Source organism: Oncorhynchus nerka, linkage group LG2, assembly GCF_034236695.1.
Source record: "Oncorhynchus nerka isolate Pitt River linkage group LG2, Oner_Uvic_2.0, whole genome shotgun sequence".
In the NCBI taxonomy this organism is placed as follows: Eukaryota; Metazoa; Chordata; class Actinopteri; order Salmoniformes; family Salmonidae; genus Oncorhynchus; species Oncorhynchus nerka.
The window spans coordinates 54,862,639-54,881,024 of NC_088397.1; the positions used below are offsets into that span (position 1 = coordinate 54,862,639).

An 18,386-nucleotide genomic window follows, 5' to 3' on the forward strand; every position below is an offset into this window, starting at 1 on the left:
GAATTTCTTTTGAGCACATAATAATCTGGAACACAACCAAAACAAACAGCAAATGTATCAAACACATTTGTAGAGCCACAAGCTTGATGTAGTCATTACCTGCTAAGAATATGGGACCAAATACTTAACGTTTTACTTCTTTAATAAGTGAATTTGTCCCAATACTTTTGGTCCCCTAAAATGGGCGGACTATGTACAAAAAGTGCTGTAATTTCTAAACGTTTCACCCGATATGGATGAAAACTTGAACCTCGTTGTCATTGTATCATTTCAAATCCAAAACAACCATTTTCACTGTCCCAATACTTCTGGAGCTGTGTGTGCATTTTGGCAAATTTATAGAAAATGAAATACAGAAATATCTAATTCACATAAGTATTCACACCCATGACTCAATGCTTTTAAAAAGCATCTTTGGCAGCGTTTACAGCTTTGAGTCTTTCTGGATAAGTCTCCGATCTTTCCACACCTGGATTGTGCAACATTTTCCCATTATTCTTTTCAACATTCTTCAAGCTCTGTGACATTGGTTGTTGATCATTGCTAGACCATTTTCAGGTCTTAACATAGATTTTCAAATAGATTTCATTCAAAACTGTAACGTGTCCACTGAGGAATATTCACTGTCTTCTTGGTAAGCAACTCCATTGTAGATGTGTCCTTGTGTGTTAGGTTATTGCCCTGTTGAAATTAATCTCTTATTGTCTGCTATTCATTGTCTGCTTTTTTCAACCCACCTACCAATAGGTTTTTCTTGTTTGCGAGGCGTTGGAAAACCTCCCTGGTCTTTCTGGTTGAATCTGTGTTTGAAATTCACTGCTCGACTGAGGGACCTTACAGATAATTGTATGTGTGGGGTACAGTGATGAAGTAGTCATTCAAAAATCATGTTAAACACTGTTATTGCAGACTGAGTGAGTCCATGCAACTTATGACGTGACTTGTTCATCAAGTATTTACTCCTGAACTTATTGAGGCTGGCCATAACAAAGGGGTTGAATACTTATTGACTCAAGACATTTCAGCTTTTCATTTTTTAAATGAATTTGTAAAAATGTTGGAAAACATCATTCCACTTTGACGTTAATGGGTTATTGTGTGAAGGCCAGTGACAGGATGTGACCAGATGTAACACCGTCACTGCTAAATGTATACAGGGGAACACTGAAGGGCTGTGTTTGTGTGGCTGGCTGTTTTTTCCCTTTCCAGTCTAATCTAGACATTGCTGACTTCCATCATACAGTAGTGCTTTGAATGGAGGAATACTGTGTGTATGTCTGCACACGTGGCCCTGCATATCTCTGTTGTTCCCTTGTCATCCCTCAATGATCGACAGCCATTAACCCTTGGTGAAGGTGTTGAGAAATATTTCTGTCTGCCTGTCAGCGGCGAGATGCCGCCCTCTCGGGATGAATAATAGGCCTGTTTTACAGTGTCCGCATTTCTCAAATCTAATGCATAGCGTCGTGTGTGTGTGTGTGTGTGAGAGAGAGAGAACATGCACAAGATCCCGAGGTGAGCAGCAGGAAATGAGTTCTACATCCCTGGCTGACAACATCCCCTGCCAGTACTGGTCTCTGTGCTCCCTTCTCTCGCTCCTGTGTCTGCTGCCAGTCTCCCTCTCTCATTGTCTTGTCTTTCATGTCATCCCCCTGTTGCCCACTCTTGTCCTCCTGTCTGCCCCTATTTCTGTGAACATTTGACCTCAAGTGTTGTCCCACTTAATCTCTCTCACTACTCTTCTCATATTTGGCTAATATTAGCCCTTCTGCACTCTCACTTTAGATTGCTTGCGTTCTTCTTCAGGACATTATTGACAGTAGATATATTTCCCATGAAACTATTCTAGTGTCAAATGTCTAACCCTCCAGCCTGGATAACTGATGCTAATTTGGGCTTTGGGTCTAGAGCCATTTGGTGTTCACTTATTTCTGTCCTCCCATCTGATAAAAAAAACAATGGATGGCAAAACGCTGAAGGACTTGAAAGGGTGCAGGGCCGTTCGACAGACGGCACCATGAGATATGCCCACTGCCTCTGTGTTATAATCGCCACTTCAATCCCTACAACAAAGGCACTATCCAACGCAGTGCCATCTCCATGACAAAGGCATAGGTGAAGTGCACTTCACCGTCTGCTACAAAGTCAGGTTCCAGACTTGATGAGGCCCCCAGGGGCCCTTGTGCATGGCCTCTGAGCATCCAGTGCATGCTTTTGGCTGCTGATGGGCCTGGTAGCGTAGGGAGAATATGAATGATGTGGCCTGGGGAAGGGCAGTGTAATGGGAGAAAGATCAGAGGCTGGGGCTGTGATGGTGCAGTCAGGATGGGATAGATGGGGGTGCAGAAGTACAAATTGGAATTGGTTTATTGGGTTGGTCTAACGCTGCTTGAATATCATAATGAGACACTCCAATGTCATCGGGAGTATTTACTCCACTTTATCCCTGGTCTCTTCCCTGTATGTCAGCCATGCATAACGGGTGACTGTCTACCATAAACGGCCCTATTGTGTCAACAGATGAAATGCTGTGCTTTGCATTTACCTCCACCATGATGTCTATCCCCTACCACAACCTTCAGAAATCTGGCTGTTGTCTGTATACTGGTAGAGCACTTATTATTACTCATTGTTTCTGAAGTAAAGACAAATACGAATGGAAGGTTTTATAACATACAACCCATTTTGAGTGTGTGTGTGTGTGTGTGTGTGTGTGTGTCTGTATGCTTGAGTGTATTGGTGCGTGTTTAAACCTGTGGTTAAAGTCTTGAGTTTTCTTACTGTATTGTCCTCCTTAAGGTGTATGAAACTGTAAGCGTCAGAGAGAGGCTTCAATAAACCTCCACTGTTTGATGAAACGGAGGGAAACTGAAACCTACAAAATAATGAAATTGCTGATATAGCTCAGCCTAATAAATAAATGCTCAATAGACCTGATAGATATAGCCACAGTGTACAATACAATGCATAGACAATTTAAAAAACATTTCCTGCATTAAAAAAAAAGAAGCACAATCTTGTTAGCTACTTTGTGTTGGCCATATTAACGAGCGTGTTGAAAACAGAATGAGTGTCTGAGTGAAAAGACGGCCTTACTCATTGGGGGATGGGTTTGCCAAGAGGCTGCTGTCACAGTCCCCCCCCGCTCTGTCACGAGCGAGACCTTGAGCCGGAAATGACCGGCTCTGGTATCAATTCACACGGAATGTCCCCCCATCCACCCCCCTTACTTTCACTTCCATTCTCCACCTTCGCCTCTCCTGGCTCGCCGCAAACTCATTTCTGCCTTGATTGGTTTCTTTTCTTCAGCGGAGAGAGGAGAAGCGTGCTGGCTGTGCCTAGGCAAGTTCACATGGCAGGGGGGCCTGAGGAACAGAAGGACATCTCACAGCACAGGGACAGCTGGATGTCACAGGAGAGAGAGAGTGGACATATTGTATAGGATAAGACATGTTGTTTGATTTGTATTATGTCAGTGTTAGGTCATGTCAGGGCTCAACAAACGTGTTGACGTTCATGCTTCTTGGTATCTAGTGAAGACAAATGCAATGAATGGTTTCCAGTGTATGTCATGACATTGATTGTCACCTTCCCTGGAAAGTGCTTGGTTTTTCCAGGAAATGGATTTGGAAGAAATTAGAGAATGGTGCTGTACAGAATCATATAACTTCTTCTACAACCAGTTTTCTAACTACAGTCTCCATACTTTCATATATGCAAATACCTTCCAAATGGCATTTGCACACATTTGTTTATCTAAAGTATTACTCAGAGGGACAGTGTTTGCCGTATATATGCAGTTAACCCTGTAAAATATGCAGTAAAGCTATCTTTCCCTGTGTCGGTAGAGATGTCCCCCGCCCATCGATCAAATCAAACTGTTTGTCACATGTACCGAATACAACAAGTGTAGACCTTACAGTGAAAGGCTTACTGACAAGCCCTTAACCAACAGTGCAGTTGAAGAAAGAGTTGAGGAAAGTAACACAATAAAATAACAATAACGAGGGGGTACTGGTACAGTCAGTGTGTGGGGGTACAGGTTAGTCAAGGTAATTTGTACATGTAGGTAGGGGTGAAGTGACTATGCATAGATAATAAACAGTGAGTAGCAGCAGTGTACATAACAAATGGAGGGGGTCAATGTAAATAGTCTGGTGGCCAGTCTTATGGCTTGGGGGTAGAAGCTGTTAAGGAACCTTTCGGTCCTAGACTTGGCGCTCCGTACCGCTTGCCGTGCATTAGCAGAGAAAACCTTGTGTGACTTGGGTGACTGGAGTCTGTCAATTTTTTGGGCCTTCCTCTGACTAGTGTCAATTGTTTGGGCCTTCCTCTGACTAGTGTCAATTTTTTGGGCCTTCCTCTGACTAGTGTCAATTGTTTGGGCCTTCCTCTGACACCGCCTAGTATATAGGTCCTGAATGGCAGGAAGCTTGGCCCCAGTGATGTACTGGGCCGTACGCACTACCCTCTAGCGCCTTACGGTCAGATGCCGAGCAGTTGCCATACCAGGTGGTGATGCAACTGGTCAGGATGCACTCGATGGTGCAGCTGTAGGACCTTTTTTTTTTTTCACCTTTATTTAACCAGATAGGCTAGTTGAGAACAAGTTCTCAGTTGCAGCTGCGACCTGGCCAAGATAAAGCATAGCAGTGTGAACAGACAACACAGAGTTACACATGGAGTAAACAATTAACAAGTCAATAACACAATATACATTGTGTGCAAAAGGCATGAGGAGGTAGGCGAATAATTACAATTTTGCAGATTAACACTGGAGTGATAAATGATCAGATGGTCATGTACAGGTAGAGATATTGGTGTGCAAAAGAGCAGAAAAGTAAATAAATAAAAACAGTATTGGGATGAGGTAGGTAAAAATGGGTGGGCTATTTACCGATAGACTATGTACAGCTGCAGTGATCGGTTAGCTGTTCGTGCTACGGGTGGGTGTTGCCATCGTGACCAGTGAACTGAGATAAGGCGGAGCTTTACCTAGCATGGACTTGTAGATGACCTGGAGCCAGTGGGTCTGGCGACGAATATGTAGCGAGGGCCAGCCGACTAGAGCATACAGGTCGCAGTGGTGGGTGGTATAAGGTGCTTTAGTGACAAAACGGATGGCACTGTGATAAACTGCATCCAGTTTGCTGAGTAGAGTGTTGGAAGCTATTTTGTAGATGACATCGCCGAAGTCGAGGATCGGTAGGATAGTCAGTTTTACTAGGGTAAGTTTGGCGGCGTGAGTGAAGGACGCTTTGTTGCGGAATAGAAAGCCGACTAGATTTGATTTTCGATTGGAGATGTTTGATATGAGTCTGGAAGGAGAGTTTACAGTCTAGCCAGACACCTAGGTACTTATAAATGTCCACATATTCAAGGTCGGAACCATCCAGGGTGGTGATGCTAGTCAGGCGTGCGGGTGCAGGCAGCGAACGGTTGAAAAGCATGCATTTGGTTTTTACTAGCGTTTAAGAGCAGTTGGAGGCCACGGAAGGAGTGTTGTATGGCATTGAAGCTCGTTTGGAGGTTAGATAGCACAGTGTCCCAGGACGGGCCGGAAGTATATAGAATGGTGTCGTCTGCGTAGAGGTGGATCAGGGAATCGCCCGCAGCAAGAGCAACATCATTGATATACACAGAGAAAAGAGTCGGCCCGAGAATTGAACCCTGTGGCACCCCCATAGAGACTGCCAGAGTACCGGACAGCATGCCCTTCGTTTTGACACACTGAACTCTGTCTGCAAAGTAGTTGGTGAATCATGCACGGCAGTCATCAGAAAAACCGAGGCTACTGAGTCTGCCGATAAGATTATGGTGAATGACAGAGTCGAAAGCCTTGAGGATCTGGGGACCCATGTCAAATATTTTCAGTCTTCTGAGAGGGAAAAGGTGTTGTCGTGCCCTCTTCACGACTGTCTTGGTGTGTTTGGACCGTGTGGACATCAAGGAACTTGAAAGTCTCTGGCAGTTGTCAGTTGCAGAGGGTTCCTTAACATGAAGTGAAAATTCAGATGGTGGTGTCAAGATGTCTGTTTGTGAGCAGGCTTCTTTGACATAATGCTCCATCTCTTTCACTTTGGGCGAGGAGGAGCTGTCATGCTTCAACAGGCTAGATAATTATTTCCCTCTTATCCTGCTTCGCCAGGCTCAATCCCAGCATTCAATAGGAGCCACGACCCGCACTGCACCTCGCCGCCCTTCTCCCTCTCTCCCTTACTCCTTCTCTCTCTCTCCATCTCCCCTGGCCCAGCGCCAGAGGAGTAGCACACCACAGGGAATGCATTTGCAGGGAGAAAAAATAGCCCTTAGATTTGACAAGATGGTGCCAAAATAGAAAGCCAGAAAGATACAAAGAAGAACTACATCAAATGAACTGTCTTATCGTCCAGGCCAAATTGCAGTTTGTTGAACTAAACACACACGTACATATGCCATTTAATATGCAGGCTGTGTATGCGTGTTGTATGCCTGACCATGTATGTGTTGTGACCTCAGAAGTAACAGTAATTTTGGGAAGTGAGTTCAATCTGTGTTTTGGGGTAGAACTGGGAGCCCCATTTCTGCTTTATATGGTGATGTCTTAGCCTATTGGAGGAATAGGGGAAGTGGCGCTTCCAAACTGTTGTGCTCACCTATCTGAATTGGCTCTGTTAACACTAAAGGGGTGTGTCCTGTGGAAGGAAGTGGGGACCTAAATAGAATTGGGCCCCATCCCACAACAGAAAACTGCTCATTTGAAGATGGAGGATTAGTGCCTATAGGCCCCGTCTTCAATTGGAAAGGCTGCATATTAACCTTTAACCCCTAGGCTGGGCACTGCAGCCCTGTGGAGGAGCAGGAATAAACAGGCCAGGACCAGCAGGCCTGTCAGAGGAGGCTGCTGTCACCAGATAAAGCAGAACAATGCCCTTAATAGGCCACAGAGAGACCAAGGAGTTCCACAAATTTCTGCACAATTTGCTAGGTTGTAACAAAGGGAGAGATGTGTTTCTTCTGAAAGATTAGCAGTGGTCAACAGTGGTAGACTGCTGTTAGTGTGAAGCACAATGCTAAATGTGTGTCGGAGTGATAATTCAGCAGTACACACTCACCACAGGGATCACTGCAGCAGCCAGACCAAATACAATGCTGGTTAGTTAAAATGAACGGTTGGAAATACGTTTTTAGGTGTTGACAAGTCTATAGGGGAGAATAGTATGGTTTCTTATGTCCATTTTGTAGGTATCAAATGGGTAGCATTTTGACTTGTGGGGTTATAATGTTGTGTGTTTACTAGTATCACCTGTCAGTGATGGTAATCATGACATTCATCCTCTGTGTGCTGAACATAAAATAGAAATGTGTTTTATAAAATGCATTGACACTCTGGGGAAATGCCAGTTCCTCTGTCAGTATAGAATCTTCCAGGCTACTATTCATGTCTTAAATGCAGTTAGCAGGCTGGATAATAGAGTCTGAAAAGACTGTTTCTCCAGTGAAGCCCTTTCCCAGCTGTGAAAGAGCCTTGACAGGGTATTGGAGCGGTGGCTGTTATGATCCTGTTATGTTTAATCATTCACTGGACCAGAAAGTACTCCTCATACTGTAAAGGCACAAAGGTTCTCAAAGGATCCTGGTACAATATGCTTTATTCCTTTCGGCTCTGCACCGAATCAAGAAATAGCATATGTTTATCCTAACTCAAATGGTAACGTTTCCAAAGCGGCTCCTGTATCACGGGGGTAATCAGAGAATAGTACAATGTACTCTGATCTTAGAGGTCTGGGAGGTTTAGGATTGCGTCAGAGTGGATTTGAATTGATCTTTAGTGTGATGGTTAGAGTTTGAGTCTGCGCTGGTATCGGCTGGATCACATTTAAAATGGACTTTTGATTGAAAGCAATTGAACGAAAGGGATTAACCCTAACTTTACTCCAATTCACTTCTGCCATTAATCAGTGTGACATTTAAAGGCTCAGGTGGCGATGCTCTGTGGTTCTACTGCAGCACCTAGTCTCTTAAGTCATCAGTACAGTATATAAAGTCGTGGCCAAAAGTTTTGAGAATGACACAAATATTAATTTCCACAAAGTTTGCTACTGCAGTGTCTTTAGATATTTTTGTCAGATGTTACTATGGAATACTGAAGTATAATTACAAGCATTTCATAAGTGTCAAAGGCTTTTATTGACAATTACATGAATTTGATGCAAAGAGTCAATATTTGCGGTGTTGACCGTTCTTTTTCAAGACCTCTGCAATCCGCCCTGGCATGCTGTCAATTAACTTATGGGCCACATCCTGGCTGATGGCAGCCCATTCTTGCATAATCAATGCTTGAAGTTTGTCAGAAGTGATGGGTTTTTGTTTGTCCACCCGCCTCTTGAGGATTGACCACAAGTTCTCAATGGGATTAAGGTCTAGGGAGTTTCCTGGCCATGGACAACAAAATATCAATGTTTTGTTCCCCGAGCCACATAGTTGTCACTTTTGCCTTATAGCAAGGTGCTCCATCATGCTGGAAAAGGCATTGTTCATCATCAAACTGTTCCTGGATGGTTGGGAGAAGTTGCTCTCGGAGGATGTGTTGGTACTATTCTTTATTCATGGCTGTGTTCTTAGGCATAATTGTGAGTGAGCCCACTCCCTTGGCTGAGAAGCAACCCCACACATGAATGGTGTCAGGATGCTTTACTGTTGGCATGACACAGGACTTATGGTAGCGCTCACCTCATCTTTTCCCGACGACAAGCTTTTTTCCGGATGCCCCAAACAATCGGAAAGGAGATTCATCAGAGAAAATGACTTTACCCCAGTCCTCAGCAGTCCAATCCCTGTACCTTTTGCATAATATCAGTCTGTCCCTGATGTTTTAACTGGAGAGAAGTGACTTCTTTGCTGCCATTCTTGACACCAGGCTAACCTCCAAAAGTCTTCGCCTCACTGTGCGTGCAGATGCACTCACACCTGCCTGCTGCCATTCCTGAGCAAGCTCTACTGGTGGTGCCCAGATCCCGCAGCTGAATCAACTTTAGGAGACGGTCCTGGCGTTTGCTGGACTTTCTTGGGCGCCCTGAAACTCTCTTCACAACAATTGAACCCCTCTCCTTGAAGTTCTTGATGATCTGATAAATGGTTGATTTAGGTGCAATCCTACTGGCAGCAATATCCTTGTCTGTGAAGCCCTTTTTGTGCATCAATGATGACGTCACGTGTTTCCTTGCAGGTAACCATGGTTGACAGAGGAAAAACAATGATTCCAAGCACCACCCTCCTTTTGAAGCTTCCAGTCTGTTATTTGATCTTAATCAGCATGACAGAGTGATCTCCAGCCTTGTCCTCGTCAACACTCACACCTGTGTTAACGAGAGAATCACTGACATGACGTCAGCTGGTCCTTTTGTGGCAGGACTGAAATACAGTGGAAATGTTTTTTGAGGACTCAGTTCATTTGCATGGAAAAGAGGGACTTTGGAATTCATTGCAATTCATCTGATCACTCTTCATAACATTCTGGAGTATATGCTAATTGCCATCATACAAACTGAGGCAGCAGACTTTGAAAATTAATATTTGTGTCATTCTCAAAACTTTTTGTCATGACTGTAGGCCTGGCAAATATGAAGTACACATTCAGGTGAAAAATGTCTGTTGTGCAACACATTGGTGGTGGATATGTCACGTTACCCCCTCGCAGAATAAAGCTCATTGAAGCTTGATGTGAAGTAACATGTTGACAAAAGAGCTTTCTGAATATGGTATTGTATTATCTTCATCCAGTTCATGAACACAGAGGATACCAGGAGCTTCGCTGTGTGTTTTAGACTTTTAAGTGCTCATGGTGGTGTCGTGTGACTGCAGGTGGTCATGTGTGCTTACCTAGTGTATCGCCTACCTAGTGTATCGACTCTGTAACCCACAGCATTGCTTTTCAGCTTTCTATTCTACCTCTGTGGTTAGTAACTGAGGGAGTCACAGTGGTCTGGATTTGTGTTTCATTGTTATTTCACTCAGTACGACAGTGGTTTTACAGTTTCTTTCGCCCACGCTCGGGGTCCTGAGATGTTCTGTGTGTAGCTGAACAATAGATATTTGGTTTGCAATTTCAACATTAGAATCAAGCTGTGATAACACTTTATTTTTTATTTAACCTTTATTTAAATAGGCAAGTAAGTTATGAACAAATTTTGATTTACAATGACAGCCTAACAAAAGGCAAAATGCCTCCTGAGGGGACGGGGGCTGGGAATAAAAATACAAATAAATGTAATAACAATCTAGGATTAAACACACATCACAACAAGAGAGACAACACAATATTAAATAAAGAGAGTCCTAAGACAACAACAGCATGGCAGCAACACAACACACAGCATGGCAGCAACACAACACACAGCATGGCAGCAACACAACACACAGCATGGCAGCAACACAACACACAGCATGGCAGCAACACAACACACAGCTTGGCAGCAACACAACACACAGCATGGCAGCAACACAACACACAGCATGGCAGCAACACAACACACAGCATGGCAGCAACACAACACACAGCATGGCAGCAACACAACACACAGCATGGCAGCAACACAACACACAGCATGGCAGCAACACAACACACAGCATGGCAGCAACACAACACACAGCATGGCAGCAACACAACACACAGCATGGCAGCAACACAACACACAGCATGGCAGCAACACAACACACAGCTTGGCAGCAACACAACACACAGCTTGGCAGCAACACAACACACAGCTTGGCAGCAACACAACACACAGCATGGCAGCAACACAACACACAGCATGGCAGCAACACAACACACAGCATGGCAGCAACACAACACACAGCATGGCAGCAGCACAAAACAGGGCACAAATGTTATTGGACACAGACAACGGCAAGAAGGTGGAGACAGCAATACATCATGCAAAGTAGCCACTTAGCCTAACGTCTCAAATCTTTCTGTTGCAACCATAAAAAAGACAGTGTGGCAAAAATGTATCCCCTTTACATGGGTTGGGGGGCTGGGAGTCTTTTCCCCGTGTTTTTGAATTACGAAACTCCACTGAGGTAAAGCTATAAAATAATTATATAAAATGCTTTTACTTGCATGCTAGCATACATAAATCATGTCTGATGTATCATTTACTATACGTAGATGTCATAAAGAGACGCCTGAATGGTAAAAATGTGGTGTTACTCAATAGAGCCGGGATTGAAAAATGTACTGCTGATAGCAACAGAATAGGGCTTGTTGTACTGGGCTCCAGAACCAGCGTCTCTATTGCCCCCCAGTGGTGAGGAGACTGAATAGCAGGACATTCATCAGTTTGTCGCTGGATCGTTACCCAAGCAACCCTGAGTTGTGACCTGTCAATCAGCCCCTAGCGTTCATGGGAAACTTCAATCGCTCTGTGTGTTGCCAGAAACAGACAAAACCACAGGGTGAAGGTAAGATTGTGAGATGTGCTTGTCCTTACTGAACACGATTTCTATTGTTGTATTGTCCACAAGTGTCCACTATAAACCACACTGGGGAGCCACCAAAGTGGTTCACAAGTCAGATCATGGGCATTGATTAGGTTTGCTTGAGTGGCATTTTATAAGGTTATACGAGCGGGATATGTATGTTGATGCATAGATATACCCTTCCCAATGTGGTGTCCTCGGAGTATAGCTAGATCATCTAATGATCTACAGGGAGAGATCAATGGCAAGGCTAAGGTTCAGCAGAGAGCCTGGAGTATTGACAGATCTCACCCACCAGAAGCCAGTGTCCCCACTCTGTCCGTCTCTCTCTCACACTCTTTCTCTCCCTAGCTCGCTGTATCTCTTCCTTTCTAGTGCTATCTCCTCTGTCTCTCTCTCCCTCCTCTGTGATTTTTGTCTGAATGTAATGCTGTGACTGGGCAGAAGCAGTGCCGGGATTAAACTAGTCTGTGCCTGGGGCGAGAGCTAACCAGGGCCAAGGGGAACACACACTCACACCCCCAGGCTGTGGAGGTAACATGGACCTTTAGAAAGGAACACTCAGGCCCTGCTTCAGATGTAACCTAACAGGATGTAAGGCAGACAGTGGAATTGTTTTATATAACCAGTGAAGCTGTCTTTCTCACACCAGCTCTCACTCACTCTGCCTCTCACTCACTGTAGATAGAATGTTCTGTGGAGAACCAGTGTGTGTGTGTGTGTGTCTTTGTGACAGGGCTGTCCCTGTGTTATTGGTGATGGCGCTGTGTCTCTAATAGTGTGGTATCAGTCACAGATGACAGTAATGAACAACACAGCCACCTGAGGACTGCTTCTCCTTGGAGAATAACAGCTGCTCCACATTAATATGGCTGTCTGACACGCACACACGTACAGTGTTGTAGTGTGTCCTCAAAGAGGACATATACAATGGCGAAGATGCAATGTTCACTGCCTTAATGCACGAATAACAGACAACAAATGGAATTCTTCGTCAGTCTGTTCACATTACATTCATAACAGGGGTCACTATGGCAAACAGTCTTGCATTTGTTTGATACACACGCAGATCTCTAGATTTCAGCGATGTGGCCCGAAGAGATTGAACGGCCTGTTGCCCTTAGTCTATTGTATGAAGTATCATGGGCATCCCTAATATCTCTCTACACGCCCCTGATCCTGTTTCTCTGTGTGTAAACATCATTACCACACACACACGGTTCTCACACACACCGCTCTCGTTCTTTCTCGATCTCTCTCACACACACACAGACACACACGCCGTTCACACACGGCAGCGTTTACAGATGAGCAGAGATTATAAACAAACATGCAGGATTAATCCTGTCTACTCACACTCAACTTTCTACACAACTGCCCAGGGTAATTACTGTGTTATGTGTTAGTGTAATCACCCTGCCTCGCCAGACATCACACAGTCTGTCCTGAGTTTGACTGTTTTATTCTTTGCGCGCCCTTTCACAGTACTGTATACATTTTTGGTACATCAATATGTGCAATACTGATTATTGGGGTCTGTACAGCTTAGAATAACAGTATAGTACTGTATAAATCTGAATGTTTCCTCCTTTAGGACTATATTCAAACCATTTCCTGTTGTCTGTGCCACAGGTGGAAGCCATCCTGGTGAACATCTTCGGGGGCATCGTCAACTGTGCCATCATTGCCAACGGGATCACCAAGGCTTGCCGTGAGCTGGAGCTCAAAGTTCCCCTGGTTGTCAGGCTGGAAGGTGGGTACAGTACAGGTGGTGCTACAAGCACAACTCTACATCCTACCTACACACTGTTTGACTGTTCTACACACTACCACCCACGTGCTCTATCTGTACTCGACTCCACTCTTGTGTCACATGCATCACTTCCTGCATTTCTTGCACCTTTAGCACTTTCTATGAGCTGTGTTATTTCACACGGGTCTCATTCTCTCTCTCTTATTTTTGAATTCGGTGCAGTAAGCTACTCCCGTTTTAAGTAAGTTATTTTAGAACGACCTCTTTCTCATATGACAGTCCAGTGTGGTCCTCTTACTGGTGAGGAAGACAATCCATTTATCACGTGTGTCACGTTCAGCAGAGCTTGTTAGCGACGACGACCAGAATAACAATGGAGACGGCGTTGATTGGGTCGCCTCTCACCTGCCTATGCTAATAAGGCAGTATTGGCGTGCGTTACGGTGTGTCGCTATGACACCTGGGCGTTGCAGAGGGACCCAGCTGGTCATTAGGATAATTGGCAGGAAACAGCTGACTGGCCTTGTCCAGAGAAAGAGCAGGGGACTCTCTCCATTAGCTCACAGCACTCCATTTGTCTCTCACATCCCCATGCTTTTTAGGTCAGCACTACTCTTTCTGGGACACAACCAGGCCAGTTACATTAAGGTAAGTCTACAAATACTGTATGGGCAGTTTAGCATTCTTTGAAAATGAGGAAAGGACCAACTGTGTACGTATTGGCCATGCTAAAATGTAGATAAATACAGGTTACTTTTTGTTTTGGTGGAAAGTCTAGTAACTAGTGGCCCAATGACACATTCAACTCTTTAAAGTGTTTTATTTACATTTGAGGCGATAAGATGATAAGTTGGACAGATCGAGTGAAAAAAAAGCAATTTTCCCACACGGCATCTCTCCTTCTCACTATCACGCGTTAGTTTCACTTCCCCACCCGCCATTATTTTAAAGACCCGACGGGGTCTTGTTGAATTATGCAGAAACGGGCAGCGTGGGATCATGTATTGATTCTGTTGGAAAGGGGAGAAATTGTGCTTTACAATGGTATTGACATGACAGTTGATCTGGAAGTATTGTGTTTTTGGGGCGCTAAAATAAGGACACTTGTACGGACCAAGGCAGTGTACGAATTTACGTGAGTTTGCGTTAGTGAGTAGCTTAGTAACAATGAGGTAAGCTAAGCTAGCTCTGCTAAGGAGAGAGGTTTTGAAGTTGAGAACTTCCCCCCTCCTGACTGACTCTCCATCTCAAGGTGATCTGCTAATTCAGTTCTGCTCTATGTGTCATTCAAAGCCTGCGCTGACCTTGTTTAGCCAACCCGACAGCAGCTAGTGAGCATAGCTTGGGGATAGCTACAGCTGGCTAGTATATCTAGCTAGCTGATATTTAGCATGGACTGTCTTCAGTCAGCTCAGCTGTCCAACAACGCAATATTCTATAACTGGCTAGTTTGATCTCATCTCTTTGTTCTCTGTTAGATCTTTCCCGGGGGACAAATGCCAGAATGAATATCCCTACAGGTGTAGGTTACATGTGAACATCGTACAAATGTTATCGCCCAGCTTGAGTGTAGATACATTTATCAACAAAAAATCAGTGGGTGTGTTTGCTGTAAATAGGCTATCATATTGATTTGCTTATAGACTGTATGCCTACACTTTACCTAGCAAATGAAAATACATTGTGTAGAGTACAACCACAGATAGAACAAGGCGCATACACACCTTTGGTAGAACTTCAGCTGTCCAATACTTAGCATGACATTCCATTCTATTTCTATGGTCTATGTTAAATATGTGGCTGTCTAACACACACTGACATGTACAGCTCTCTGTCTGTCTAAACACACTGACATGTACAGCTCTCTCTGTCTGTCTGTCTAACCACACTGACATGTACAGCTCTCTGTCTGTCTAACCACACTGACATGTACAGCTTTCTGTCTGTCTAACCACACTGACATGTACAGCTCTCTGTCTGTCTAACCACACTGACATGTACAGCTCTCTGTCTGTCTAACCACACTGACATGTACAGCTCTCTGTCTGTCTAACCACACTGACATGTACAGCTCTCTGTCTGTCTAACCACACTGACATGTACAGCTCTCTGTCTGTCTAACCACACTGACATGTACAGCTCTCTGTCTGTCTAACCACACTGACCTGTACAGCTCTCTGGGTGAGGTTATGTCTTCAAGTCTCCAGTGGGGTGATGAAGTCACTTCTATCTATGTAATGTATTACAGGTTATGGACAGGTGCAGTCAGGTGGAAAGAGGGGTGGAGTGTATCACACTTCATCCTGGATATGACAGAGTTTGCCTCAATCCATGGGTCCAGTAAGCAGAGTTCAATAAATACAGCTATGTGAGATGCAGGAAGAGATGGCACTCTTCTCATACCGCTCTGCAGCTACTGACCAAGTTTCCTTCAGGAGTAATATGAGATGAGTGCCATTTCTGAACGTACACAATGTACAAAACATTAAGGACACCTTCCTAATATTGAGTTGCACCCCTACTTTTGCCCTGAAACAGCCTCAATTCGTCAAGGCATGGACGCAAGGTGTCGAAAGCATTTCGCAGGGATGCTGGCCCGTGTTGACTTCAAAGCTTCCCACAGTTGTGTCAAGTTGACTGGATGTTCTTTGCGTGGTGGACCATTCTTGGTACACACGGGAAACTGTTTAGTATGAAAACCCCAGCAGCATTGCAGTTTTTGACACAAACCGGTGGCTGGGCACCTACCATACCCCTTTCAAAGGCACTTCAACTTTTTTTATCACTCTGAATGGTACACATACACATTTACATTTACATTTAAGTCATTTAGCAGACGCTCTTATCCAGAGCGACAATCCATGTCTCAATTGTCTCAAAGCTTAAAAATCCTTCTTTAACCGGTCTCCTCCCCTTTGTCTACACTGATTTAAGTGGATTTAACAAATGACATCAATAAGGGATCATAGCTTTCACCTGGTAAGTCTTTGTCATGGAAAGAGCAGGTGTCCTTAATGTTTTGTGAACTCAGTAAATGAGTTCCATGTAGATTCAACCATCCTTCACATAATACTATAGAAGCAGTGTTCTGCTGATATAACAATGTGCAAATATTACACTTGTCTCATCTCCAATGACGTGGATGTCGATTAAGGCAGCCCCACGCACCTCTCTGATTTAGACGGGTTGGGTTAAATGAGGAAGACACATTTCAGTTGAATGCATTCAGTTGTACAATTGACTAAGTATCCTCCTTTCCCTTTCTATTGTCATTCACAGCCAATTTCAGAATCTGTACCAATTAGCATGTGGCCTGTTGGTACATGTTAGTCGTCATCCCTTCGTATGGTGTACCATATAAGACAGTTCCTTGACATGTTTGAAAAATACACAGTCCCCCCCACCATTCAATTCAATAATAACAAAAGATGATGAAAAGTAATAGATGCGTCTTGTGTAGTTGTTGTGCAGTGCAAGGTCTCTCCCAGTTCAGACATCTACATCAACCTGTTTTTTACTCGGGACTCCATGACTCCTGTCCCCCATCTGTAGAAAAAAAAAGGTAGAGTTGATACAGCACTGATTACATTGTCAATGATTATAAGGTGAATTCCAGGACAGACCCGTCATAGTATTCTGACCTAGGACCAGATCAAATGTGACCGACCTGACGTGTGACTGGTGCCTGGTCACGTACTGCCTGATATGGTGGGGGGGGAGGGTTCCACAACACTGCTGAACAACAAATCCACCAGGTTTTGGAAGTAGCCTGTGAATTAAATTAAATATCATCACTCCATAAACGTATATCTCTAGTTTGGAAGTAATTATACTAATAAACTAAGGACAGACTAGATTCAGGCCGTGATGCTGACGCCGTTACTATGCAACCAGCTGTGTAACATGACGTTGCTGAATGCTTGCAGACACTCAGACTAGACAAGTACCACCCTTCATTTATTTATTTTGCCCAACAATAGACTTTTATGAGAACAGGCATGGTGCACTAGTAGCAGACGAAGCCCCCGAATGCTAGCTAGCTAGCTATTTCTAACCTAGCCTTTGATCATGACTCCAAGTTCCATCACAGTAAAGGCAGAATACCACCAGGGCCTGAGTTATCGAGAGCATGTGCTAACCCTAACAACATGCCTGTTCTCATAAAATAGGCTAGCTACCTAACTTGCATAACTAACGTTAGTTAGCAGGGATCTTCTTAGCTAGCAAGATTGAGTTGAAACATTATTGATAGCAAGCTGTCTAACATTACTTCCTATTCAACCTTTATCGTCAGGTGCAATGTTAGCTAGGCAAATCTTCCTTTCTATGACATTACACATTAGGGAGAGGCTATGGACATTACAGTATCATAGCTAGCTAGTTAATCACCACACACCAGTCACAGCTATCATGTTGTACATTTGTATGTAATCCATTCCTTGCCATCTTGTACAATATTGTTGAATGTTTTAGAAGTTTGCACCAACTTTATGGAAGCCCATTTTCACTCCTATGCCGAGCAAGTGTGCATGCAAAGCAGACTTGCCACATGTCCACAACACATGACAGTAGGGACGGACAACACCTTGTTGTCTCTGGGCAGTTGGACATCATTGGCACAAGTGGGCATGTATGTAATTTATACCCAACCCATCAATACCCGTCATGACGCACTCACTTCCAGATCTCATTTTGGACGAGACTGACTTTGTGACCAAAATTATCCTACACTATGTAGTCAATTCTGATACTGCAACTATATTTCTGGCTCATCAATGAGACACAGGCCGTTATAACCAGATACGTTGGTTCTAGGGGGCAGTTCCCCTTTTAAATCAATAGATGGGGTTGAATTTCCTGAATGGAGGAAGCAACATTCCGTTTGACCACACACACATACATGTGTTTTTGTGTTCACTCTGCCAATATGTTTTCCTGGAAGACACAAGAATAGAACATTTCATTGCCGGTTTCACTTTTCACAAACGTGCAACAAACGGCCCCTGGCTCTCAAATTGGGGACTGGCTCAGAAGGTCATGATGACCATTGGGTAGAAACAGAGCCCTGATGGGTTTTAATCCTTGGTTTAGCTGTGGTCATTACAGCTGGGGCATGAAAAAGAGGGATTGGTTAGAGTCAATCAGCTGTGCTGACCACAGACCCCATAATGAC

At 44.1% G+C, this 18,386-nt stretch overlaps 1 protein-coding gene across 3 annotated transcripts in view; it reads left to right on the forward strand.

Moving 5' to 3' along the window:
• The window catches only part of LOC115138186 (succinate--CoA ligase [GDP-forming] subunit beta, mitochondrial), a 134,971-nt gene that overhangs the window by 110,853 nt on the left and 5,732 nt on the right, over positions 1 to 18,386 (forward strand). The window contains exons 10-12 of one of the 3 annotated variants that reach the window (XM_065000237.1): positions 13,093 to 13,213; positions 13,816 to 13,861; positions 15,462 to 15,600. In XM_065000237.1, the coding sequence (XP_064856309.1) occupies positions 13,093 to 13,213; positions 13,816 to 13,861; positions 15,462 to 15,585 (291 nt within the window). In that variant the 3' untranslated portion in view covers positions 15,586 to 15,600. Of the gene's footprint in view, positions 1 to 13,092; positions 13,214 to 13,815; positions 13,862 to 15,461; positions 15,601 to 18,386 lie in introns of those variants that run through there. The other 2 variants (XM_065000230.1, XM_029674745.2) reach the window with 2 other exon arrangements.